The sequence below is a fragment of the Ischnura elegans genome, chromosome 9, assembly GCF_921293095.1.
Source record: "Ischnura elegans chromosome 9, ioIscEleg1.1, whole genome shotgun sequence".
Lineage (NCBI taxonomy): Eukaryota > Metazoa > Arthropoda > Insecta > Odonata > Coenagrionidae > Ischnura > Ischnura elegans.
In genome coordinates this window covers 80,220,201-80,247,585 of record NC_060254.1, presented here as the reverse complement: position 1 = coordinate 80,247,585, position 27,385 = coordinate 80,220,201, and the positions used below count along the sequence as shown (strand labels likewise).

Genomic DNA, 27,385 nt, shown 5'->3' with positions numbered 1-27,385 from the left:
TAATGCATCGCATAACCTTAAAACACAGAACTCATCACTTTTCCATCTACCTCACCATCAGTGGCTCAGAGATCCCTTACCAACTGCCCATCAAAGTTACTTCTGTTGATATTATATCAGTTTCATCATTCACAACCACCATCTGAAAACTTCCTCTTTAAATCCATCTTTTCCTCCTCCCTCCCTAAATTATGAAAAGAGCAAATGATCAGGTAATATAAGAGAAATAATGTGTGATATGTATTTGAGAGCATATAATGTGTTTCATTTGTTTTTGTTGTTATTTCTTCTTGCGCTTTATAAATAATCCTTTGATTACCAATCCAATGCTAAATGTATTCTATACTGTTTTTGGATTTAATGCAAATAAATAAATTACTTAAGGAGTATCTCTTTTTATTTTATTTAACGTTACAAAATCTGTAGAGTAAAAAAGACAATACGATTTTTCAACAAAAAGTACAATTGCACAATCAGACATTTATAAAAATATATTGTACAACATGACAGGAAATAAACCAGAAATGCAGAGAGGAGGCCATTAGCTCCAAGCATCTCAAAGACAAAATTGTGCTCTTGGAGACAATGCTAAGAGGAAGGGACTCATCCTAATGACGAATGATAGCTTGAGAAATGCACTAGTGACAAAACAGCAACAGGAAATCATTCATACATCACACACACATCACAGAGTAGACTAGTACCCACACACACTTACTACTTGACATTTTGTGCTGCTGGAGAGAAAGTTGCGATATGTTCAAAAGTAGAGAGGACCAAGGGCACTACCATCCGCACATGAGGGCAAGTCACTAAAATGGACACTGGACATGTACATATCTATAATTACACAATGATTAGACACAACTATAAACACACAAGGAGTATACTAATCACAAAACTGTATGAATATGCTTTTTTCTATGGAGGCACACAAACACAATAAAAATTATTAGTCTACTGCACAAAGGAAAAGACCAAAGGCTTAAAAAGTTAGACAAAGACAACCTGAGCTCAAATGCATATCCATCAGTAAGCACAGAGTAAAGTACCACCTTCATTCATTAACGGGCTCCTCGCAATTACAAACTGAAGAGTAATTAATCTGGCCATCTTCACATCATGTGGGCTGGATAACTAGATCGAGCAAGATTTCAACGCTCTTGGGCCTAGAACTACTGATAATTCATAATTATGTTTCAATACATAGCCCGTTCTTAATTCATGCCTAAAAATTTTTATCACTGCAACTCTATTGGACTTCATTTACCATTTGAATTCCTCATGAGTGCTACTTCATATAAAAAATAGAAATACCAATGTAACCGCTGGTGTTTTGGAAGTATTTTATGTTGTGGAAAGGATTGTCATCTCCCAGGCATCTGATAAATTTCAGTGTATTTCTATGCTGAGGTAAATGTTGATCAATCACTTTGGTCACCTCTTTTGCTATGATAGCCGTAAGGTAGCTAATATGCAAAGCAAATTCCCAGCACTGACCTAAACACTCACCCAATTCAAGAGTTAATTTTTCCATGAAATCCCCAATTAGAATATGCATGAAGTAAAATACACTAGAAGAAAGCATTATTTTAGATAAACTATTAACCATATAGAAGTTGAAATATTAAGGTGAGTGAATAGAATGAAGGGTAAATATGAGTTTCAAACTGAGTAGCTAACTTCCTCAGCATCCTCCATACCAATGATCAAAACTGACAAAAATGAAATTATCCAGAGAAAATGAGTAAGTTTGTGCATCTGAACGAACTCATTATCAAAAATGATCCAATAAAGAAGAAATAGTTCATCAAATCATGCAGTAAAAAACAAAAACCTCCTTATAAAATTAGTAAAATAAAAGAATTATTTTTCAGTAAAAAAATAAATTTTTTCCAATAAACAAACTACGTAGACTTATCACTTCCCTTAGGCTTTCTAGTAAGCAGATTCGAACTTGACAAACATGGTTGAATGTCATGCCTGAATTTTATGTTTTTTGTCACATTACATGCTGTTTGGCCTTTCCTCAGTTTCTAGACTTTTACCCATTAAAATAAATACTGATTTTGTAAAATCCTATTGCTTTGAAGAAAAAAAAGCAATTGATACTTATCATTGCCCATCTCAAGTTCACAACCCATTGACAACATTGGAGTCAGTTATTCAAAGTTAAGAGGAAAGACACCCAGGAATATTTTTAAAATGATTAATAAGGGTTCAACCCGACAAAAAAATATATATAATATACTGCATCACTGGGAAATGAAATAAAAATATCTCCATGTACGTAAAAGTTAAATCCATGAAATTAAATAGTTACCTGAAGTAATTGATTAACAAAAGAAATTCTCCAAAATATTTTTTGCCTTAATGAATTGGGAAGAATAATTCTAAAGCTGTTATTTTATGCTTATCCACAGAAATTTTAATCATGAATTTCTATGAGGAAGGTAAAAAGTAGCAATATGAATATTTTAAATTTCCACAGGGTATGCCTAATATGGTAGAACATAAATGAAAGAATAACAAGTTTAAAAGTAGTATTGACAAAAAAGTGTTGTAAATAGTTTGACTAATGACAGGAAAGTTTAATTGCCCAAAGGAGCAGCATCCTTTTTCCATCTAAAAATAAATGCTTAAAGATACTCAATGGATAACTTCAAGGGGGAGATATAAAACTTCAAATTTACGGAAAAACTGAATTGCAGTGACTTAGAATTAAAGTTTAAATCATGATATTCAAACTATGACTCCTGATGTTTAATTTGCTGCATATGAGTAGGCTTGAAAAATATTTGAGTAATGTACCCCTGTACATCAATATATATTAATTTTCTTAAATATACCATGATAATTTGGCTGAAGACACCAAATAGTCAATTTAATGATGAAATAAACACAACACAAACATAGAAAACAATGAAATTTTTGCACAGCAACAAATGGCACTATTCAGCTAACAGAATGTAAAATAACAAAACAAATAATGGTTCTTGAGTGACTAGATAGATGCAATTAAATATTTACTACACAAGGAGACAATTATACAGATAATACTTACAACTACAAGTACTTTCCCTACAGGCACCCTGACCCCTAATTACCCACTACGAAGAGGACACTTAGAAATATCATGAGTTTGGGTGCTCAATTAAGTCATGAGTAGCTCATAAAACAAACACACATACAGATTACTAAATCAATAACTGTCAACTCCTCCTATGATAGTTCTCAGTTTTCACTTTTCTGGCAGGTCCAGATGAAGAAGAAAAGGCATGTTAGATATAAACTAGCAGAGTAACCAACATCACAGGGATAAGACAAAAAAAATATAGCCATGCCTCATTCCGTGGCACCAGGATTTCATTAATTCATGTCACCATTGATTAGAAAATATTAAAATCAGCCTTATTATTATTATAAAGCTTTTAAAAATGCATTTTATTCGAAGATTTCTTTCTAGATTTAGCATCAATGTCAACAATACCAATTATTTGATGAACTCAGAAATGCACACCCAATTCTTTCTTGTTTAATCTGCTATTCTCTAGTGCAAATTCCAACATAGAATCTTTTAGGGTACTTGAGGCATGACTATAATTTGAAGCCAGAGAAGTAGATTGGATAAGTCAATCTATCAAAAACGTGACGAATCAAATTTCTTCAAAAGCAAATGGACCTGCAACTAGTCCTATCACCTAACTAGCAAGGCAGTCACAGGACAGTGATGCCATTGCACTGTTCCTGCTGGGTAGCTTATACATCACAGACACTTATCATCAAATAAATACATATGTATGTGCTTGAGCATAGGTGTCTCCTTATTCAATATTTTTTTACAATCACAGTCATTCCATTACAGTTATCCTATCACAAATACATAACACATACTCATTCACACTCCCAAAATACCAATCATATGCACAAATAAATAACAGTATTGAGTTAACAAAACACCACACTAGAGACCGACAAGCGACTGGCACAAATTCGCACAACCAAATAACAGGCTGACACCTATAGCAACGGCATAACATAAAGATGACCTTGAAACAAGGAAAATGATATGGCTACTATAAGCCCACACTTCCATTTCGATGTACTGTATGCGTCCAACACATGACTGGACTATAATGCATATCTCATTTTAATAAATTATGAAAGCCTCTACATATAGTTGTTTTCCTTCAAAAAAAGGACAAAGGCCATGGTCGAGCATGGAGGTTAAAACCACTGCTCAAGAATACTCATTATGGACTCAATGCTTACAACTCCAGGAGAAACCACAAATATGAGCTGTTAAACAAGCTCCTGAACAGTACTGCCACAGGTGAACCACAATGTTTTTATACTGGGTTGTGTGAGCATGTGCATTGTATTATTAATTGAGCTAGCTTACCACTCTAATAAAAGGTGATAACTCTTACTTTCCTAGAATTCATTCATCACATACATATGATCCTTTGTACACAAAGCATGGAAGGGCATCATACGATTATTGATGTAGGATTTTCACAGAGAACCACTCGCTAAACACTCTTCCATTTGTACAAGAACACAAGTTGTCCTCATAAGTTGGGTTGGGGCTGCCTAATAAATCTTCTCCACCATAACCAATACTTTTCCAAGCAAAGGAAAAAATGTTAAGTTTCTTCTCCCCAGGAAGAAAAAATTAAATATACCACAATGACAGACACACAAGAAAAGGAGAAATGATCTAAGAATGTAGACCCAATTCTTCTTCCTAATACCCTTGTAGTAATAAGTGCACATTTAAAACGATGAGCACAGATTATCAGAAAAACCATCTCTGGTTGCACTTGATGCATGAATGACCGCTTTGATTTCTACACCTAAGCTTGCACAAACATCCACTGGATAACACGTAGGGGATATTTAAGCAAAAACTGGATGCATTAAAGATGGCTTAATAGTGCGAGGGAGCAGTATTCATTCAGAATGTCTTACGAGTCACCTTGCCCTGGGGTCTTTTTTCCACCTCTTGGTCTAATGGATTCAGATATCTGCCACATGGCTTCCTCACAGAGGAATTCATCAAAGTTGTTGAAAAAGGCAATTATCCTTTCGTTCTTCTTGAAATTGTATTGACTATAAAAGAAAACAACACAAATTTTTGGGATTTTAATCGATAATAGAACAACTTATGAATTACAATACTGAAAAACATAATTATATCAAATAAATAGGAAAAATAAATACTGACCATTTCTTGAATTTTTTCATGTTCTCCACAATATTGAATTGCTGCCACCTCTTGGAGAAGTTAACAGTACCATCAGCTAATAGATCACTATTTCCAATATGGACAAATGTCAAATCCTGAAGGACAAGCCCACTGGAATTGCACATGAAAGATATAAATGAGTATATTCAGCACAAAATATACAGCTAATATTCAAGTTTCCACTGACATAACTCTAACTTAATTTACAGCCTCCATAAATTCATAACAATGAAAAGCCCATATCTTTAAATTCATCATTCTAACAAACTCTGAGGATATGAAACATTGTTTCACATCAAAATTAATTGTTTTCAGCTTTGCTATCTTTTAGAATGTGATAATTATTCGTGATGTTTTTGTGAATACGTAATATAGTTAAGCATCTTAATAAAAAAGTAAAAAATAAAGCCAAGGAAGTTAAAAATACTTCCTTGAAAACAGTTTTCATACTACGTGACGGGTTGTCTCTTGACCATTGGCATTTCAAATTATATTTTATTGGTTTTCAGGTATAAAGGAAAACAACCAACCTCCAAGAAAACAAGATATTACTTATTATTCATTTATACAGTTAGAGAATTCCGGTCTGATGTCAAATGATAATGCTACGCTATGTTAAATCTCAACTGCTCCCCTTTATTGTAGTTTATTTTTTCTAAACACATGGTGTATTAACATACCTACAAGGCAAATAAAACTATGTACAACAATCAACATTATTTTATAGCTTTGAATCCAAAACAGAGAAAGAGAAGAAAAATGATACATAATTTTAAACAAGTCTTCGTCCTTTAAACTACTTACATGTAAGGAATACAAGGTGGATGAGTTTCTGCCAAGGCTTGGCGGTAAGCACGGAAAGAGCATGATGAGTCAATGAGAGCACAGTATTCCTTCAGAGTATCCGCAACATGACGCTGCTGCCATTCCAAGCGACGCACTGGTGCTGAATCCAAGGCCGAAAGAAGGGCTAAGTATGAATTGAAGTTGTTTAACCGGCGTAGGTGACGCATTACCTTGGTAAACTTAGCAACATGGCGCTCTCTTTCTTTGGCATCACTTTGTTCTAAGATACGGGATCTAGCCCTGAAAGAAACAATATTGTTAATAAGCATTAAAAGACATCACTCCATTAGGAATAAAAAACAGATGAAAACAAGAATTCATGAATAAAGTGACAAGTGGGAAAATTTGTTTGGATATTTTATGAAACAACCATCATTCATGTAACAATAAATTTGAAAAAAATATGAGCAAAAATCCAATCAATCAATTAATTTAAACATAATGGATGGTTATTTCTATTGAGCAAATACAAATTTTAATCATAGGAATATAATCTGAAATTTTGAGCCAGTTGTCAAGCAATGCTGCCTTTGAAGCACCAATACTTAAATTACATACTTTCACTTCTTAACTAAGTGAGAAATTATTAATTATTGGAATTGAAATTTAATATTGGAATTGAGCAGAATTGGAATTACCCCAACCCCGGTACAGCTTCAAAATATCCTGCTTGTGCCTTCCTGTAGAAACTCCTTGATCATGCCAGTCCTGATGATTTGTAACATATCTAACCAGAAATTCATGGCTGTCACTAAATAATAATTGGCCCAATCGAAATCCATTTGTCAACAAATGAATCTCCAGAATGTATCCGATTTTTCTCACTGAATTCTTATTTAACCACGGTAAGCATTACGTCCTCTACATTCATAGAGTGATGTTTAGCTGCTCCATAACGGCATCAGCGAGTGATATAGATGGCAAAATAACAGACATTATTTTGTAAGGGTTGACTTTAGCAAGGATGGTTAAATGATCTTCCAGCTAATGGGAGATGGCAACTGCCTCTTGTCACTCCCTCTTATCTGCCACCTCAGTTGTAGCTACACTTCACACAAGATGTCAAATTAAGGGATAAAGTTTTAGAACACTCCATCACCTTCTCAAGAATTGACAACCTAAATAGGTTTTATGGAATGATACCCGACTCTCAAGAAATACATGCTCCGATGCATATTTCCTGAACAGGAAGATGATGAGAGAAAAAAACAAATGAAACCCAAAGTTTCCTTAGAGATATCATCCTTGCTCAGCTTCATGTCCTTTCTAATAGGCAATTAAAAAGTAAGACTATCATCTTTATTTAAATCCTCAACCTAGGGTTATTGTTTTTGTAAAATTATTAGCCCAGAAATTAAAAAATTATTTGGTGCTGGACGTTTGACTAAGCTTTTTATTTTTAGTTAAGTGACATTTTAGATCCGGTAGCATGTTTATCAAACTTCATTACAACTTTTTCTTAGAATGCTGGGTCCACAACTTAGGCTCATAATTTTGTAAAGTAAAAACTTTTGTAAAATTGTTTCTTTTACCATATCTCAACATCAACCCAGACCACTGATGCTACACAGTGCATAATTTCACCAAGGGAACCCATTCACGGCATGGTTTTCAATTTATAGCAGCGTCACACTTTTGCAGTCTGATTCATGACGGGTATGACTCTAGTGGTTCAGAGCAAGCTCCTCATGACTCCACATGAATCTTTTTTTATTTTAGGACCAATCATGCATCAAAGCAATGAAAGCACCTCTTTTTTACATGATTGAAGTCGCCACACCACCTCTGATGAGCCCATATTTCTACATCATACAAGAAAATGCTAAACTCTTTTGCATTCTTTTCCTAACACCTCTAATGAATAATCGTGACCAACTCCCTACAACAGAAAGCCTCGCTATCCTTGATACTTTGGACCAGTAACAGATGTTTGAGTCCTGACAACACTTACCAATAGGACATTTTATTGAAGTGCTCCGTAAATCGAGTCAGGTTTGGGCTTCTCTCTTCATTCTGCTCCTTTGCCCACACCAAAACCTCGGGAATTTCAATCCGTGCAAAGAGACTTGCATCCAGCAGGGTCATTTGCTCAGCCACCCGTTCAGATTTGAAGTCAAGCAGAGATGATTGCCTGTAAAGGAATAATTGGGAATAAAGAAAAGGTAAAATTTGAAAGTGGCTTTGGGAGAACTAATTGAAGGGCTTCACCATGAAAGAGGTATGCAATGAAGAGCAAAGAATGAACACTGCACCTTTTCTTGAAGCTAACTGTTTCTCTTCTAATGTAAATCAAACTCTTTTTTTCCTAATTTTGAGGCCCCGAAATTCGGGAGCAGCTTTTACGAGGTGCGGGTTAACTTCAAGAACATCAAAAATAGCAAAAATGATGGATTTCATCAAAACAACCCTTCTGATTCACATGGATGCCAGCTGAACTCACATATGCCATGAAGAAAATAAGAAATAACGCAGAAAATGTAAACTTGATGCATGATGTATTGATATATTTAAAAAATAGTGCTTGACAACCTTCTGAAATAATCCACTAGTTGGCACTGTATTTTGACAACTGTTTATTGATATGTATATTGTCTCACTGCCATGATATTAATGCATCAATGAATGATCTTTAACTTTAAGCAGACAACTCAAAGGGAGGAGGTAGTGCCACCGAAAATGTATACACGTGTCTCTTTTTCATTGTCCTCTATCGTGTGTCTTACCCAACCTGGGCTATATTTGTGGTATTTACCTCATCAAGGAACATCAAGAATTATAAATATATGAATACATACATAGTCTGGTATATAGGATTGAAATATCAGACCATATCAAGTTATCAGTACTTCATATGGGGTATCGGTTATCGGAAAAAAAGGATTCGCTCACCCCTTCTTTAAACACACTGATGGGATACACTAAAAAGGGTCCACCTTACATTTAAAAAAAACTTTTTTCCCTGTTTGTGACCCCAGCAGCTGTGGTTTATGCTAAAGAGAGGCTTATATTTGGAGAAAAACAGTATCAGAAAAAATTGTTCTTTCAGCTGTTGATAGGAAATGATCACTCCTTTTCCAGATATCACCAAATTAGTTTGATTACCATAATAAAACCTGGGTCTCAATATCTATGAGTAAAATTATGCTGTATAACAGGATATACAGTAAAACCCCGTATTTGCGTTATCGGAATTTACGTTTTCCCGCAAATTGCAAGTTTTTTTCTGGGTCCCGTCATATTTCCTATCTCTCCAATGTAAATAGAACCCTGTATTTACGCCGTGTTTTTTTCGTTTTCCCGCCATGTGCATCACGACGTGCCTACTTAAAAATTTTTTTTTGCGTACTAAAACAATTAATCGCGCATATCAGCCCTAAAAACTGTCTTTTGGCTTCCTTTCGCGCATTTTTATTTAAAAATCCAAGAGAGAGAGACGTAATGAGAACTATTTTCGGGAAGAATTTGAATGTGGCGGGACAGAACGCCACTAACGTCGGAAAGTTGAACTACGTCATCTCGTTTTCTGTCAGCGGCAAAAAGATTCACGATATGAAAATAGGTGTTTTGAGCAATCGAGCTATGTATTAATTATAATGCAAGAACTCCTGAAGGAATGTTGGCAATAATCATGTAGTCGATAATTTGATACGAGAGTTTGAAAGGAAACCAGACGTGATGAAACGTGATAAATGCCGGAACCATGATTAATACATTAATATAATGTATTCTCCATGGCCGGAACTATAAAACTTGGCCGACAACTGGGATTATTTGCGCTGACTTCAATCAACAGTTGCGTAGCAATTAAGGGTTAATTAAATACTTTAAAAAACTTATTTAAACTTGAATTATTACATTCAAATAGCAGTGTATCGCAAACTATCGTAACTTTCGAAAATTATGAAGTCCCATGACAGTTTGTACTACGCATTTGATCGCCGAGGGGTAGTTCAGATACTCGTGTGTTGCCGAGTTACCCTCAATTCGTACGGGAAATAGAATTGATCCGGCTTGAAAATGGAAATTAGAGGTGAAAAACGGACATTTTTAATTGACGAGAAAATGAAAATTTTAGAGATAGTTGATTCCCACACCGGAACCCGCATCGATTCAAACGCTGGCGAAGCAACTCGAATGTTGAGACTGGCAATCCGATCTCTCAACATTCAATACCGTGGTCATAAATACTCTACACTCTCTCTAGTAATGTAAACTCTATGACCGTGGTGAAAAATCGCGATGCCATTGTAAAATATGCAAACCAGTGCGGACATTTATCAAAAAAGAGAATATATGTGAAGAATTCCAGGTAAGAATAAATAGAACGAATTCTAAAAGAGTAGTTTTTAGGTGCAAGATCATCAAATGTCCCTGCAAATGGTGTCATCTAAAGGCCTGTTTACATAGTACATTAACCCGTACAAGTAATGTCTAAATTATGAACACCAAAATGCACCGTGTATTCGCCCAACTTGTGCGTATGCATGAACAGAAAATGGAACCTGTTCAAATTTGGTTCATGCATTCATAGTCGGATTTAGGGGCAGTGGACGTGCCCCCCCAGATGCTTAAAAAAATAGACAAAATTTGAATACGGTTATCATATGAGGATCTATGGGAGGGGGGGCACGTGCCCCCCCCCAGACACTTAAAAAATATGCAAGATTTTTAGTACGGTCCGGTTATCATTGCATTCGTTTTGCATAACGTGGTATCATTGTGCCCCCCCCCCTCCAGAACAAAATCACAGCATTGCTTGTCCCCCCCAGCAAGAAATCCTGGATCCGCCGATGATGGTCATCATTACGTTTGCTTTGTTTTGTGTATTACTCAAGGAGGCTCAATCATTAAATACAATAAGAATAACTTTGATATAAAAATAAAGAGAATTTTGTAAAGTCATTGTTATATCTTGTTTTTAATCTCAATTAAGACAAGATCTTTTGCCTGTCAGGCCCTCTATGCCCCTCCCACAAAAAAATCCTGCATCTGCCACTGCCTACATTTGTACATGTCCCGTTCCAGTCCACAAAAATCATTCATGCAAGCAGTAATTAACTCGTACGTGTTAATGTATCGTGTAAACAGGCCCAAAGGCCCTTGAGAAAAGGTTTTTCCCCACAAGATTGGGAATCGAAGATTCCACGGCATCTATAATGGTTGGTTGGATAGATTCAAAAATAGGTAGTCTTGTATATAAGATGGTGAGTGGTGAAAGCAAAGATGTTAACATAGAGACAGCAACTCAGTGGAAAGAATCTGAATATATTAGAGTTCTGGAAGGTTACAGCCCAAAAGATGTTTTCAGTGCAGACAAAACAGGATTACACATTTTTTAATTTTTGCTGCCAGCAAAAACACTGTGCTTCAGAGGGAAACAATGTTATGGAATAATGCCTAGTGAATAATTAAAAAATTAACATTTCCAAAGCCAGTATATGAATAAAAGTGAAAATTCTCTATTTCCCACAATTTGCATTTTCCCGCAATTTACACTTTTTTTCTTGGGTCCCTAGAAAAGTGTAAATAAGGGGTTTTACTGTAATTCATGTCCTTGACAGAGAATATTTTCATCTTCAAATGGAACCCCCATACTAGTAAAGGCTCCCCTAAACGAGCCAGTACTTCTGCAGAGTTGAACCATTAACTGCAGAAAAGTAAAAAATATGACAAATACCTATTTTCTCACCTTGTGTAAACATGGAGGGATGGCAACAATATGGGGGGTGCCTCATGAAGCCGCTTGGCCTCACAGCGCTCCAAGAGCTTGAGACGAAATATACGAGCCATTGTTAGGTCACCTGAGCACACCAGTTGCTGCTCATACTCCACCAATGTGTTCAGTAGAGGACTATCCAAGTCTGATACACTGAAAGTGGAAAAAAAATCTGAAGTTATACACAATCAGAAAGTTCTAGCAGGACAGTAAATCATTTAAATTTATCAATTTTTATTCAACAGAGCACATTGAATGCAAGAGAGGAAGCGACTATGCACATATACGTACAGTAGTAGTCTACAACGAACGAGCACTGCCTTGAGTGTGGGTAGTGCTAAATAAAGCGATTGTTTTTGTTGGTAGGGATCAAGCATCCACTTATAATGGGTACTTGTCTTTGTGCTAGGTCTCTACAAGCTCTTCCTCATGGCATTCTATCCTAGGTGTATAACTCTCAGGATAACACCGTATTAAATGTTGACCGCAGGATGGTTAGAAGCTCATTTCAGATGTATGCCATCACGGCAAGGCATCATTAGTGCAGAAAAATGGAACCTGTTCACATCCTTTACAAATTACTGATAACATCGTCCCCAATGTGTCATATTTCTATGCCATAGCACTCAATTTACTGTTTCTGGACAGGGAGGCTGATGATCAGGGGTGGATCCAGGATTTTTTTCTGGGGGGGCACAAGCAAGGCAGTATCCAGGATTTTATTCAGAAGGACACAAGGATACCTCGTAATACAAAACGAACGCAATGATAATGGGACCGTATTAAAACTCTTGCATATTTTTTAAGGGTCTGGGGGGGGGGGGGCATGTGCCTCCCATGCCCCCCCCTATGCTGATGATGTGCTATGTAGCCATACAGGTCAATCCATTTCAAATCACCCAGGCCATGTTGCTCAACACCATTTATTCAAATACCATTATTTCTAACATAAGCACTGTGATATTGATGCACTTCCTCACGTTTAGAAATGTAAAAAAAGTCAAATTTTCTATTTTTTGAGCCGTAATAACTGGAAAAATACGCAACTTTCGCTGGACATTGGGTATAACAAATGATTTTCCAATGATCTTCTGAACTCATAATAACAGACTCCTATTGTATATAAAAAACCGGTGCACAAAAAAGATTGATATCAACCATCATCTTTACGGATTAATTTTTGTTTAAGATATTATCCAGTCATTTTATCAAGACCAAAACTTTTTAGGCTCCACTAAAAATGGGCAAGTTGGCTGTTAGTATCCATAAACAGAACCCACATCTCAATTGAAATACTTTATCACACAGCAATAGAAATATTAAGAGCTGTAAAGGGACAGTGATTCCAAGATTCAATGGATGCTTTGATAGATTTGCAATTAAAATGAATTCTTGGACGAGTGATTCAAATACCAGTTATTCTACTACAAATACTAGGTTTCATATAACTGCAGCAGACACTTTATAACTTAATGCATATTATGCACTTCAATAGCATTAAAATAGAGGATAATTAGAAAGAAAATATTTACTTAATCCACAAATAAATGAAAGATTTAATTAAAAGGAGGAGGATTAAGATTTGGTTCTCAGATCAATAGAAGAGTATTTCAAATGGTTTTGTCAATCATGAATATTAGCTATTTGTTCAGCAATTTGAAAACTATTTATAGATTTCCTGAGTTAAAAACTCAGATCAAGCTTATACTCACGAGGAGACATCGTGAGAGTGATGTTCAGGATCTGAATGCCAATGTTATTTTCTGAAACTATACAGGTAATGTAGAAAAAGAGTAGAGGCTCTCTTCCACATAGGCCTGGTTTCGAGAGATATTCGCATCACGTCGCATTAAATCCTTAAATTCACGTAGTAAGGCACATTTTGATTTAAAATCTATGAACTAATATGAAAACAAATAATAGCAAAGTAACTAATTAAATGAATGGGGATGGTCTGTAACAATGGTTTCTAAAATTATAAGAGAAAAAAATTTGCTTCCACTGGGACTCAAATCCGGACACTCGCGACAAAAGCCACTGGAGCAGTGCCTTTGACCACTCGGTCACCACAGTCGTTGGAAGGAGGCGATTACTCGAGGGAAGTCATGGTCCGCTAAATCTTTACATGCGAATATCTCTTGAACCCGAGCCTATGTGGAAGAAAGCCATGACACTTTTTCTTCATTATCTGTATAGTTTCAGAAACTAACATCGCCATTCAGATCATGAACACCACTCTCGCGATCTCACCTTATCAGTCACGCTTGCAAACTGAAAAACCTATGAACCACAAATCAATTCACTACTGAAGTGACAGAAAATCGAGAGTCAATACGCTACTTACGTAAGGTCTCCCACAACTCGCACCAATAATGAGAGAGCATTACGGGCTGCCCGCTGCCTCCCATGATCAGGTGAGGATGAAAAGTGTTGATGCCGGAAGCAAAGCTTATCAACCAATGCAGCTGGACTAAGAAATGTTCGATAGGTGGTCAGGAAAGCTTCTTGATACATAAAGTCTATAAAAATACAGAAATAAAATACATTAAAGAGAAAGTCAAAAATGAAATGGAATACGTTCAACAGTTTTAGCTATGTACTCTGTGGAAGCACAGCATGTAAATTAAAAACTATCATTTCACATTCCAACATGGAAGTCATCGCGGAACGTAAGTCTCTCTCACCCAACAAACTAACTATCACTTAAATGATTTAGTTTTAAGGGAAACACATCCTAATTTCACTTATTTCCTCTTGAAAAAATTACACTTCAAAATAACTAGATACAAATGCATTCCATACTATACCCTCAGCTACTTTACTCCTACCTCACTAAAGATTGACAGCTGACAAAAAGATCAAAATGACGGCAAAGACAATAAAAACTGCCATCCATGAGAATTGAAAATTATATTATTGCTATTAATTTTTCAGTGGCTAAAATTACTTCTTAAATTTATTTGATGCAGGAAGAAAATGTTGAGCTTTTTTTTAAAGGTCACTAAGAATCAAAGGAATTAAAGCTTACAGCAGACCAATAAATTAGGGGTACAAGGGTTAACTTGAATGATCATTTTACTCCTAGTAAAACTTCAAGATTTTTCAATACAAGATTTTTCTGATCTGGAAATTCAAGTCTAACATTAACAAACAAGAAAGTATGAGGCTATCCTGTACAAAAGACTCATATCTCTGATGACTAATATGAAGGAGAATGGATTAAGCAGAACTGCTTTAAGGGGAAGTATTGAATGTGCTGCAGTAATTTGCACAAAAGGAGAACCAATAATTGGAGGTATTCGTGCTAAACCTCCCATAAATTCACTAACTCCATTCTTTTCCAGTTTCACTGTACCTGAAGTATTTTTTTATCCTTTTCACACCTACTTCTCAAAAATCAAACTGAGAAATGGTACGTTTTCAAATTTCTATTCAATATGAGAGTTTGCTTCAGTTGAAATGATGGAAAGTCACATTTTTCCATTGGCTTTTGAGGAGTTGGCATGGGATAGGACGAAGACCATTGAGTTTAGAAGTTGATAGACACACCTAGAGTTTGACCACGGAGAAAGTCATTGGTGGAAATATAAGAAAAGCATAAAAAATGCAAATATGTACAGCATAAATCAAGGGTAAAAAGAATGAAAAGAATGCTAAAAGGAGGCTGTAGGAGCCATCACTGAGTTTAAAAAAATGAGTATGTCTTGAATTTCAACTAGTAACCATGGTATAAAAAGCCATTATCATGGCGATGACTGCTAGACGTATCTTACAGAGGGGGTAGATGGTAAATTGCCATGTAAGATAATTGTTCTATACCATAAAAATAACTCAAAACCAAGCTAACTTCATTACTTGCATTTAAAATATTCCCAATATCCCTTGTTGCAGAGGGAAAAAGAGCCATGAGACTAACTAATGACTTAAGACTTTTAAAGGGAGCTTAAGCTGATCAAACAAACATCTGTACAAGTCTTCATCCAAGATGTATGAAAAATATTTTTATTTCATTCATTTAATTGCAATTATTGAAAATGAAAAAAATGACAATCTGAAAAAGTCAGGTCATATGAGTGTCTCATTCTCCCTCTCTTTTCTTGGAGAGAATTATAATACCAGGCATATGTTACGAAATTTTCCATAAATTATATACATAATTTCTTTTTTAAATTGGTTTAAGTCCTGAGAAAAATTTTCCAACAGTTTCAAAATTCCACAAATATAACTAATGTTGATAATGATTATTTTTTTTTCTACAATGATATGAAAATGGAATAGGGTGGTTTCCTATTATTTTTTTATTGCTTTAATCGAAAGATTATTACTCCTGGAGTACGTATTTCACGCTTTTAGATTTTTAAATGACAACATCTATTTTTCGCGATTAAATGAAAAGTGAAAATTTTCAAGCGCGCGAAAACGCGACGCTTAAGTATGAATGCCGGGAAATATCTCCGTACGTCGTATTTCTGGTTCCCCTTCCCGCCCGGTGAGGTGACCTTGAGGCGAGGCTTAGCGCTGATACGTCGCAGGATGCTAGCGGATAGCTGAGTACCTTGCTGGATGGTAGCGCTTGGCTTAAAAAAGGTTTATTAATACCTTATCAAACGAAGAAAACTTTCCGAACTTAGCCAGTTTTAATAGGTGATTATTAAGACATGTTTCCCTGAGCTCTGTGCCTCATGCATGCATTGGTAACCTCAGACGATGTATAACTCCTATCCTCTCGTGTAGAAACTAGGTCCCTGTGACGTCACGTGGAGTGGCATCGCATGGGTGCCAATCTGGCCTTTTTCTAATGAGGATAAAATTTGACCCTTGCCATTCGTCTAAACCGGTATTTCAAAAACCAAATAATTTGTGTATTATGAATACACTAATGGTGGGTAACGAATCGCAATCAATGCCTTTCGTTTTCTTTGATGAAGGAAACTACCCTATTGTGTTTTTAATCCATGTAAATATGAACCACACAATCAACCAAAGACCACATCCTACGGTTAAATATAAATAAATGCAAAAATTCAGCATGAATTCAGCTTCAAACTTGACCAATGGAAAACGGAGTAGATACAAATGTATCCCTGCCTCCAAATACGTGACAGGTAATCCCCCACTATGATGTACGTGGCTCAAAACATGACCGCAGATAACCAATGGCTGAAGTGCAAAAAATTCCCACAAGTAAGTATGTCTCAATCTGATTAAAATTTCTGATTGACAGTGACAGATATGTTATGTTATAATTAACATACAAGTTTGAATATAGGTGATGAATTATGAAACAATACTTCATCAGTAAAAAAGGAAACAAATATTTTATCAGAAGGATGTGCCCAAACCTGTGCTGCTTATATCTCAAACATCACTATACTGAATCATATTAGAGAAAAAATCAACTGTGCCTACATCGTCCTTACTTTGATCAGGCTCTATTAAACACTAATATTTTCGAAATTTAACAAAATTAATGCAAAATTGTTAAAGCAAATTGATGAAAAATATTTTCTCCTCCATACATAAGAGAGCAATTTTAATCCACTTTTTTGCACTGAGCTATTATAAAAAAGGTGATTATACATACAATGGCACATATCTCAAAAATAGCAACTTTTCAGGAGTGCAAAAAAACGATAATTTTTTTCACTTGTACGATGAAATTTAAAACCAAAAGTTCATAAAACTGAAAAAGAATTATTCATTTGCAAACAAAGAGTAGTTTTTTAATTGCATTTTATTTTTTTAATGCTATTTCACTTTGCTTAAGATACCTGCCTCAAACTGGAGAGATAAGTGTTGTTAGAACTTAGCCATCGATATGTGGTTTGTACGTTTAATATGGGAATTCAATTTCAAGACTTGGCTTTTCAAAATACATAGTTTAAAATAAGAATCAAGCCCAAAGCCTAATAAAAAGCATCAAAGCGCAATAAAAAGGCATTAAAAACACATGACTTGATTAAATTATTCGTTTTACATGTAATAAGTCATAAATTCTCCTCACTGGGTATTTTATGCCTTGATAGAATAACATGAAAAGCAAAACAACTCATGACATCATCAAACTAACTCATGGCCCTAAAATCTCCTACATTTCCATTAGCATAACGTGGAGGTTATCGCGTTTCACATATGAAATACTTTATGCTTAGAAAATATGGCATAGCTTGAATACAATCTTCCAAAACATTCTAGAGTAGCATGCACAGTGGTGACTGTCATTTAATATTTTAAACATGCACCTCACCTGTTTCATTTTCCTCTTTAGTCATAACACAAAAAAGCAAGCAAGAAAGAGAAGACATAGAATTAGTAAATCCAGAGGATTAATGACAGACAGTTAATAGCAAATTAGTTCCACACACCAATCCGGACAAACAAAAACCCCAAAGAAAATAACCTCTTGCCAAAATATTTATTCCTTCAACAGAAATTTGGGGTACCAATAACAACCAATGTGAAGACTGATTTACTCAAATAACAGCAGTATTTCCAAATTTTTCTCAAAAAGTTTCTCATCAGCCAAAAACAAAAAGGAATAAAAGCCTGAACCAGCAAAAAATACCACAAAGACAGTTTAGAGCAGTGAAACTATAAAAAAAAAACATCACAATAGTTTGCCAAGAGAAATGATTATCGAAAAAAAATGCTGAAATTTAAGCAAAAATATTTAGAGCCTCCAACACATTACCTACAAGTAAAATCAAGAACTTCAAAATATATTCTGGAAACCATGTCAAAATTCAACTATTATTTGTAATTGCCTACTTTTTGCACAAAACAATACATAAATAGAAGTTGATCCATCAAAAGCTTAAATATTCCCTACTGATTTAAAAATAAGCAAATTTTTCAAACACACAAACTCTTTGATTTACATCACCAAATTATAAGTGTACATTAATGTCTCAAATCTAAGTAGCAATTTTTTTTTATTGATTTGCACCACTCAATTAGCTTTGGACAAGACAAAGTCTTTACACATGAGGGAAATGGGATACCCCAAAAATCACAAAAAAATTGCTGCGGCCGAGAGATAATTCAGAGGGAAAATAACAAGGTAGTTCCCAAGCTATGGAAGATTAGATTTCAGGTGTTTCGAACTTGTGGATGAGCTCAAAAGGCACAACAAATGGCTGATAAAAATTGATTTAATAGTTAAAAAGTGGAACGGAGAATTGTCATTAAAATGATTTATATGATTTCATTTAATAAATAATGGGAAATGAAATTCGAGATTGATGTAACACAGCTAATTTACACTAACAGTATTTTGTGTTAGGTAGCCAAACTAGCTCTTAATTTAATTCATAATGATTAAAAAAAATTCCTGCTAGCAAAAGTCCTCTTTCAGAGCAAAAGCCATCATTGTCAAGAGAAATAATTATGTATTGCATCTAGCAAAAGCCATCATTTCCCTTTTGCTGCTCTTTGGCTGTGGATGGCCAATCCCAAGACTGTCCCATCTGAAGCAATGAAGGATATTGAATTCCAATAATTGAATCTAGACGAATGCCATTTTTCTGAGATATGTCCTTTTAATTAACTTTAGGCCTCAAACATTTCTGACAGTTTTTGGATTTCCAACTATAACTTAACCTATTAGTGCATAGCGTCCGACATATCGGACGTGTGTATTTTATTTTGTTATGGGTTCCAGTTGACTTGCGCCAAATTTTAATACTTTATTAAGTTCAAATGGATGTCTGTCTTCACCGTCCCGCTAATATTTTAGTTGACTCATTGAATTTATCGACTCGAGAAGCATTAATGTGAGACATGGACACGTCCGATATATCGGATGCTATGCACTAATGGGTTAAGGAAGTGTGAATTGCTTGGTATCCTCTAAATTGACATGAAAATTGCACATTTACACTGAAAAACCACATTTATGATGAGAACTACGACAAAAATGTTGGGTTCATCACACGAAGAAATGGCTATGTGCATAACATACATGTGCAAAGTAAGGTAGCATTTGCAAAGAGATGAGCAGCTTTTTTTAGCAATTTATTAGGATTTTCAGTAAAAATGCATCAAGATCAAAACTATTTACATATGAGGCAAAATATTAATAATATTTATTCACCAACAATTCATTAGATTTAAAACCATTCATCACTAGTGATGATACCAACATATGTTTTCTGATACAGGAGTACGGAATTCGGTCGAAAATACAGGAATCAAATATCTGGTGAAACTTTCATCAAATGGGAAACTTTCTCATGGGGATTCTATCTAACGCAAAAATATTATTAAAAACACAAAAATGAAAAACACTAATGAATGAACAACAATAATCCAGATTTAAAATATGCAATATTTCTAATTACTAATGAAAAAAAAACTTATCTATCCTTCCACTCCCAAAATCTATCAAAAAATTGTTATAATTATGATAAGTATTAGAAATTTCAAAAAAATAGGTAAGCATACGAAGCTATAACTAGAGAACAGTAGAGAAATAACAATGAAGAGCTAAAACACAATGATTATGCTATTAAAAATATACTAAGGCCATCAAATGCAGGAAGGACTTCATTTAGTGTGTGAAGAAGGCAATGATGGCACAGAATACCACCCGCATATATGTATAGTTTTAACATAGGAATCACGTGCCAAACATTTAAAGTACATTAATGAATGATATGAAATTGAAAATGATGAAGGAAATACAAAATCTAATCACTATGAAGCGCTTTCTACTGCATGGGATAAAACGACCTACGATAATTCGACCTACACTCAAGGAGGGAATGCCCGAAAACGGATAGCATTAGTAATTTTGCAATAAATACATAACATAGCCTTTTAATTGCACACAATCATCTGTAGCTTATGTACAGGAAAATTAGGATAGTCATAATATGAGACAAAATTGATGCTAATGAAGAACCTATGAAAATCAACCTAAATGAGCTAGAAGTGGGCAATATTGAAGCTTATCATCAAGGCACCTAAGAGAGAGTAATATTTGATACTTCAAAAATACATGGAAATCTAGAGTGAAGGAAGGGATATTTTATTAGAGCTAGCTACAATAAGCTTTTGAGGTTAAAATGTCTGCATGAATAATAATTTACATATTGAAAGAAATATACAGGGAGATATTTATTGAAAAGGAAATTTTAGCATGAAGCATTTTTTCCTGATAATAGGTACTTTCACCTAATTGACTCTTTGATAACTAAATGCATACTTGAAAGATGAATGTGCTGGAGACGTCTAATAAGAAGGCAAGATTTGTGGTTAAAACAACGAATAACAAGATATAAAAAAAAGAAAAAATGTGTTGAATACATTGCCTCTCTTTTCAAGAATGCCTCCTACCAGCATGATCACAACACCACCTGGAGACAAGAAAATATTTAGGGCTGTGCTCCATGGCTAATGATTCATGAATGGCAACGAAGTAGAAGCCATTAAAAGCATTGGGGAAACTATCATTGCAAGCATTAAAGTGAGAAAGCAAAACTCATAGCGTTTTCTGTACAAGAAAAAGCTAGAGTTTAATAAGTACGCGGAATCACTATTTAAGATCATATATGTAACGAATAAAACAAATCAGGACTAAATAAATTTAAAAAATGTTGCAAACCTGACTTTCAACATGAATTTACTAAGAATGAAAATAATTAATATACACAGTGTAATATGTAAGTCATCTTTTAAATGGAATTATTTGTCCACTGGGCAAACAGTGTTGAATAATACTATTGTGCTCTGTATTTCCAAAAAGATACATGAAAAATATTTTGGTAAGGAAAACTTTCAGAAAATTATTACAAGGTAAGAATGTGTCACTTCAATGTCATAAAAAAAGAATTTGTCGAGCACAGCTTCCAAAGAAAAATCTGCTAAATGATAAATGAGAAATAAGTACTTGCCTTCATTAAAATTAGGTAACTGTTAAATGTAGAATTTTACAGACGAAATGCAGTGACACAACATCTTTCTCATAGACAGTGCAAAGACAGACACTGGTGACAGCAAGCTATTACCATTATTCCGCCATTCATTAAATTCAAAATAAACTCTTGGTGAATCTTATTTTCTGTCACACTATCATCTTAATTCCTCAAAACTCCAACATAAATTCAATTTGGGATGTGGTTTTCCATTTTCTACCAAAAATGGGTCAAACTTATATCAGTTTGAAACGTGTCTGAAATCAGACTACCATCAGGTCTGAATCTGATACCAAACATTTTAAGGATGACAGTAGTGTAAGTACTAAAAATTGGTCTATGATTTCCATCTTAATTATTTAATTCAAAGAAGAATTCCTCATCTATTGCAGATCCTAAGACAACTTAAAAATAGCAAATTCTCATTTAGTAATTGTCATATTTTAAGTTCAAAAATCTTCTCCACTGAAAAAAATTTAAACTTGATTCTAAAGTTTCTATGTAATAGCAGGAACCCTTGAGTCAGGGATTCAGCACAAGCTTCACCCCTCTTCTATTAATTAGTTGGGCTTATTCCACCCCAGTACATGTCCTATGCCTAGTTTGGTACTTTATTATTGAAATTATTAAAGAAATGGGCTTTATCATTAAATTTTTTTACCTTATAAAATGCATAAAATATACCTTCATTCTATTGTACAACTCGCTCTCTTTATTCTATTTTACAACAATAACTTTTTAAAATGTGGTTAATTCATGACAATGTATCTTAAAAGTATGATGATTATTACACTATCATTTAAAATAAATATGCATTATGATCTGTAATGTCACCAAAGGATAAGTGGTGCAAAAGAAAGTATCCAATAGCTACATAATAAATAAATAAAATTTACAGCATCAGGGTATAAAGTATGTTAAATGATTTGAATTCCATGACTTTTGTTGGCTTTCTTGGACAAAACCTTCTTTATCTAGGTTTTCACCATAAGTCTTTACATATTCATCATCCAAAAGATAAATAATTTCATATACTTGATGAATCGAAGGCCTAAATATTTTCCAGAGGATGTGATAATCTATTCAATGCATAAGCTAACTGTTGAATTTAAAGAATAGAAATACAATTATATCAAAATACAGAGATAGAGAGCCAAATTCCAGGATTTGGCTGTATAACATTTGGCTGTCAAATTCATGTGCTGCATGTGGCATGACTTTAAGGCAAAGGGGAAAAGCATATGTATAGCAGGTAGCATTAATTCAGCGTATCCAGAGGCATGAAAGACAATCAGTAAGCATCTGGGTAAATGCTAATGCAGAATTAGGTATTCCTTTCAGATCTCCCATTTCAGTGCATAAGCCTAATCTGAAGACTTCATGGAAATAATACAAGTCTAATACATTTACCATGCAGTAATTAGTCTCTAAGTTGTACTCCAGGACTCACCGTTACACTAATTTGGAACTCTCAGATGAAAAGGATTAGGACAACAACTTCTACCTATCATTAAACAGTAAATTATTTGACTAAATTTTGGTCCACTTTACGAATAATATTGGAAGAACCATTATTTCATGTAAAGAATCTGTGACTATAAAGCTTATGACTTTTACTTGTACCTGCTAGTAAATTTTGTATGGGGGGATCAGGAAAAAAATACAATAGATTCGTGGCACCTCTTACAATTCAAAACTTTTATGAAGATTTTTCCCCTTGGAATTTATACATTCAGCCCTTTTGTAAACAAACAATTAGGATTTCATATTCAATGGCGAAAGAGAGCACTAAAAAATTAATTTTTTTTGTAACTTCATGGCTACCATGATGTATCACCAAATTCTCCAAAAGTTTAATGAAATTATATATAAACCTGTCCCTTTGTAATGCGTTTATCTCACTTACAGCATGATCAAAGTTGTGAATTTCCACCAACGTTGGTGCATACTAATCAATGTTCTGTCTTACTTTCATTAAAAATTGTGTCATAAATTTTGTAAGTAAACATTGATCAAAAAGTCACCAAAATTTTGTCCTTTCCGCACTTGATATGCTACCTTAAAGTCTGGGACATATAAAACGAATTCAGAATTTTTTGGTTAAAATACCACCTTGAAAAACGCAGTCTAAGAATTGAAAATAAAAGGTTCACAATTTCTTTCATTGGGTATCTTTTTAAATGCCAGTGGGCTCAGTCAGTACTTCAAAGCAATAAGCTACAAACAGCATAAATGCATTTAAAACTTAAATATATGCAATGAAATATGGTCAATACACTACATATCAGCAGTCATGGAGCTTACTTTTTAATATTTCTCAGATTATCTATTTCAACCTCTTTTAAAAGCTGTGGGATCTGTAATAAACACCAGCAGAATGTGAACTGCTCAGCTAAAATTAATTAAATGAAGCTATAATTCACTCAGATGTAAATAAAAGTCATCGGATTATATAAATTTGCAATAGAAATAGATACTTCGAGTTACCTATTTTTGCTGGGAAATTGCAAACCGACCATAGCCTACAAACAGAAAAACTTTCTTGGTGCTTTACCATGGAAAAATGGGTTTATCACTGGTGATCGCAGTGATTAGGTAGGATAACAAGGGAGAAAGCAGGGGACTAGATAAGGAAAATCCAGATTGATAATTCAAAAAAATCGTTCAAACAAGAGCTAAACAGTGATCTACAGTAGCAAAAAAATGAAACATTATCTAAAACAAAACTTCCTCAAATCTACCCAAAATAATCTACAGAGAACTATTTAATAGTTAATAGAGAATCCTACTTATCAACTCAGATAAAATCTATGTTAGTTCAGTCAATCAATTATGCTACATTCTTTAACCCAAACCATGAAGTTACTACGTAATTACTTGATCATGATTAAGAAATGAATGTTAAGTTAACAGGGGGAGAATCAAGAAAGTAACTTGGAAAATATGTGAAGAGGTTTACCGTTCTTGTTTGCCTTGGTTGCTTGCACAACCAGCGCATCGACATGGCCCCCTCGTATTTCTGGACCGTCTTCTTCTGGTCGCTTGAATGACAGATATTTGGTGACATCCAACTCTTCCAGAGGGTTCACTTCATCGTCATCTTCTTCATCCTCAACTCTTCGAGCTGGTATTGTGTCTTCAACTGGTGGCCCAACTGTTTCTTCAGGAGGCCTATTCAAGAGCAAGGAATTTAGTACACCAGCCACTTCATACAAATGAAATAATGTACAACTCTATTATGACATGTACCGTCTATAGCAGGGGTTCCCAAACTTTTTTGTACCACGCCCCCCCCCCCCCCCCCCCCCCGCTACACATATCAGCTTTCCATTTTGCAATACCTTATTTCCACAGTGCCGTACATACCAACTCCTACTTTCACAAGTACTTGTTCTACTTGTACAAGTTTGTGCCTACTTGATACAGTGAGTAGGTAGATTTTTTTGTTCACTGTTGAATGTGGTAACGCAGAATAGAAAGAATACAATTATGAAAACTTAGAAAGAATTTATTTCAAAGATCTGAGGAAATTATTTTTGTAATTTTTTTATTTACCTATTTCATTTGGGTGTCACGCCCCCCCAGGGGGGGCGCGCCCCCCAGTTTGGGAACCCCTTGTCTATAGCAAGGGCAGCACTACTGAGAGTGATTTTTTGCATTGGTTGGCCCATGGAGAAAAGCATAGAGAAATCAAACATCTATACCAAGTGCTCCTGTTTGCGCTAGCTCTATAACAAGTCAATTTAGCTGTGAATTCAGCTGTCATTCAGAATGTACGGCTCCTAGGATAACCCCACTATTACTAACCTTGCAATCCCACAAAGATATGAAGATGAAAACGAGTGAGAGGAGACACTAATCCATTGCAGGTCTTCTCACGGGACAGCAATATTTAGTTTTTTTGCTATATTTTCTCCAATGAGAGCGTTCCCTCCCAAAAATATCCAGTGTAGTATATCCAAACATCTACTTTTCACTCTTGGTTTCTCATATACTAGGCTTTACAGAATTAATATTCCATGCAAGATTGAAAGGATAACGAGTCCAAATGATATAACTAATAACTTCTCTTTTTCATCCCCATCAATGATCTCCTACAGTGACATAAATTTTCAAGTGCCTATCCACATGTGTGCCGTCAAAATTTCCAAGAACAAATACTAAGCAGTGCCTTTACCAAAATTCCCCCAGTGACCCATGTCCTTCCACAGCCGGACTCAACGACCTTCCATAGGCTATTGTCATTTAGAAAACTCAATGTACCCTGCTAACCCTCTCTTCTTCCCTAATACCGCCACCTTCTTTAGCTCTCGTCTCCTCACCCACTTTAACCCCGCCCTCCCCTGGCTGGTAAAAAAACCCTCGACCCAAACCAAGGCTACCCCTTCTCCCTTCCCCCCCCCCTTTTTCCCGATTTCAGTCCGTGTTTAACCCTCACCCCCGCTTCCCAACTAGTCCTTTTCCTTTCCGACAGATGTCCTCACAGTCACTTGTGTACTTTGGGTATAAATGTATGATGCATGCAGGTTTAGTCACCTGACGATGTAACTAAGTTACGAAACCCGGGTCGTGCCCTTAATTAAACAATCAGTGAACCTTACAAAGTTTTATTTCCTTAATTCCGAGTCCAAATGAGACTAGGAAAGAGAGATAATCCCCCTGCATATAGCATAAATAAAGGGTAAAAAGAATGCCAAAAGGAGGTTAGTAATAATTTTTTTTAATTCAGTAAAAAAATGACTGCTAAACAGAGTTTAAAAAAATGAGATGTGAATTTAAAATAGTACCCATAGCACCAAAGTCATTATCATGGCAATGACTACTAGATATCTCTGACACTGGAGGTCCATCATAAATTATCCAGTAAAATCATTGGCCTGCATAAAAAAAAGAACTCAAAATCAAATTAACTTGCTGGCAGAAGCCTGGGCGTCCCTTACTCCAAGATGGTCTGATACTTGGGGAGGGAGTGCTCCAACTATGGAATTTCTCCATGAATGCAACCGCTCTATAAATTTTCAGTTTGATTGCTCGTTCATTTTCCAGAGCGATCTTTCAGACTATTACTCATCCGTTCCCTCCCTTATATTTCTGAGCCCATAAATCACAAATTTCCAAATAGCACAATAATGGTCTTCCTAATGTACTTGCATATAGTAATGAAAATATGTACTTGTAATGAAAATGAATGCTTGAAATTTTGACGACAATCAACAGCACATAAGTTTGGCTCACCTTGGTGATGATGATGACATTCTGGAAGGTGGTGTAAGAGTGGGGGATGACGGAGGCAGTGACCCTGAGGTATTTTCCCTAAGGCTACGTCGCTTAGGAGGAAGAGCAGGGGGTGAATCCAGGGGTGAGATATCTGAACCAGTGGTGAAATCAGCAGGTGGCAATGGTGGAGAAGTGGGACGACTAGTATTAGCACTAAAAAAGATGAAAAAAAAAACATGAGACAAATACAGAAGGAAAGGGAATGAAACTAATCATTGCACTATCTTGGTCTCCGGGATGAAGCCTCATCAACAGACCGTATGAACAGTGACAACTTGACAGAGCTCCACCCCAAAGACCGAGATAGCGCAATGATTAATTTTAGCCACAGAAAAATTCCTTTAAATAAAATTATTACAAAAATTGATAATCTAAATTGAAATA

General features: G+C 35.2%; 1 protein-coding gene across 3 annotated transcripts in view; it reads right to left on the bottom strand.

The window, feature by feature from the left end:
* Positions 1-379: 379 nt before the first annotated feature.
* The window catches only part of LOC124164879 (guanine nucleotide-releasing factor 2), a 97,269-nt gene continuing 70,263 nt past the window's right edge, over positions 380-27,385 (bottom strand). Inside the window, exons 10-18 of one of the 3 annotated variants that reach the window (XM_046542100.1) lie at positions 26,960-27,154; positions 24,684-24,895; positions 21,122-21,166; positions 14,155-14,329; positions 11,784-11,963; positions 8,046-8,225; positions 6,053-6,334; positions 5,228-5,359; positions 380-5,112 (exon numbers count right to left, since the gene is read on the bottom strand). In XM_046542100.1, coding sequence (XP_046398056.1) covers positions 4,968-5,112; positions 5,228-5,359; positions 6,053-6,334; positions 8,046-8,225; positions 11,784-11,963; positions 14,155-14,329; positions 21,122-21,166; positions 24,684-24,895; positions 26,960-27,154 — 1,546 coding nt within the window. In that variant the 3' untranslated portion in view covers positions 380-4,967. Of the gene's footprint in view, positions 5,113-5,227; positions 5,360-6,052; positions 6,335-8,045; positions 8,226-11,783; positions 11,964-14,154; positions 14,330-18,057; positions 18,073-21,121; positions 21,167-24,683; positions 24,896-26,959; positions 27,155-27,385 lie in introns of all 3 variants that reach the window. The other 2 variants (XM_046542101.1, XM_046542102.1) reach the window with 2 other exon arrangements.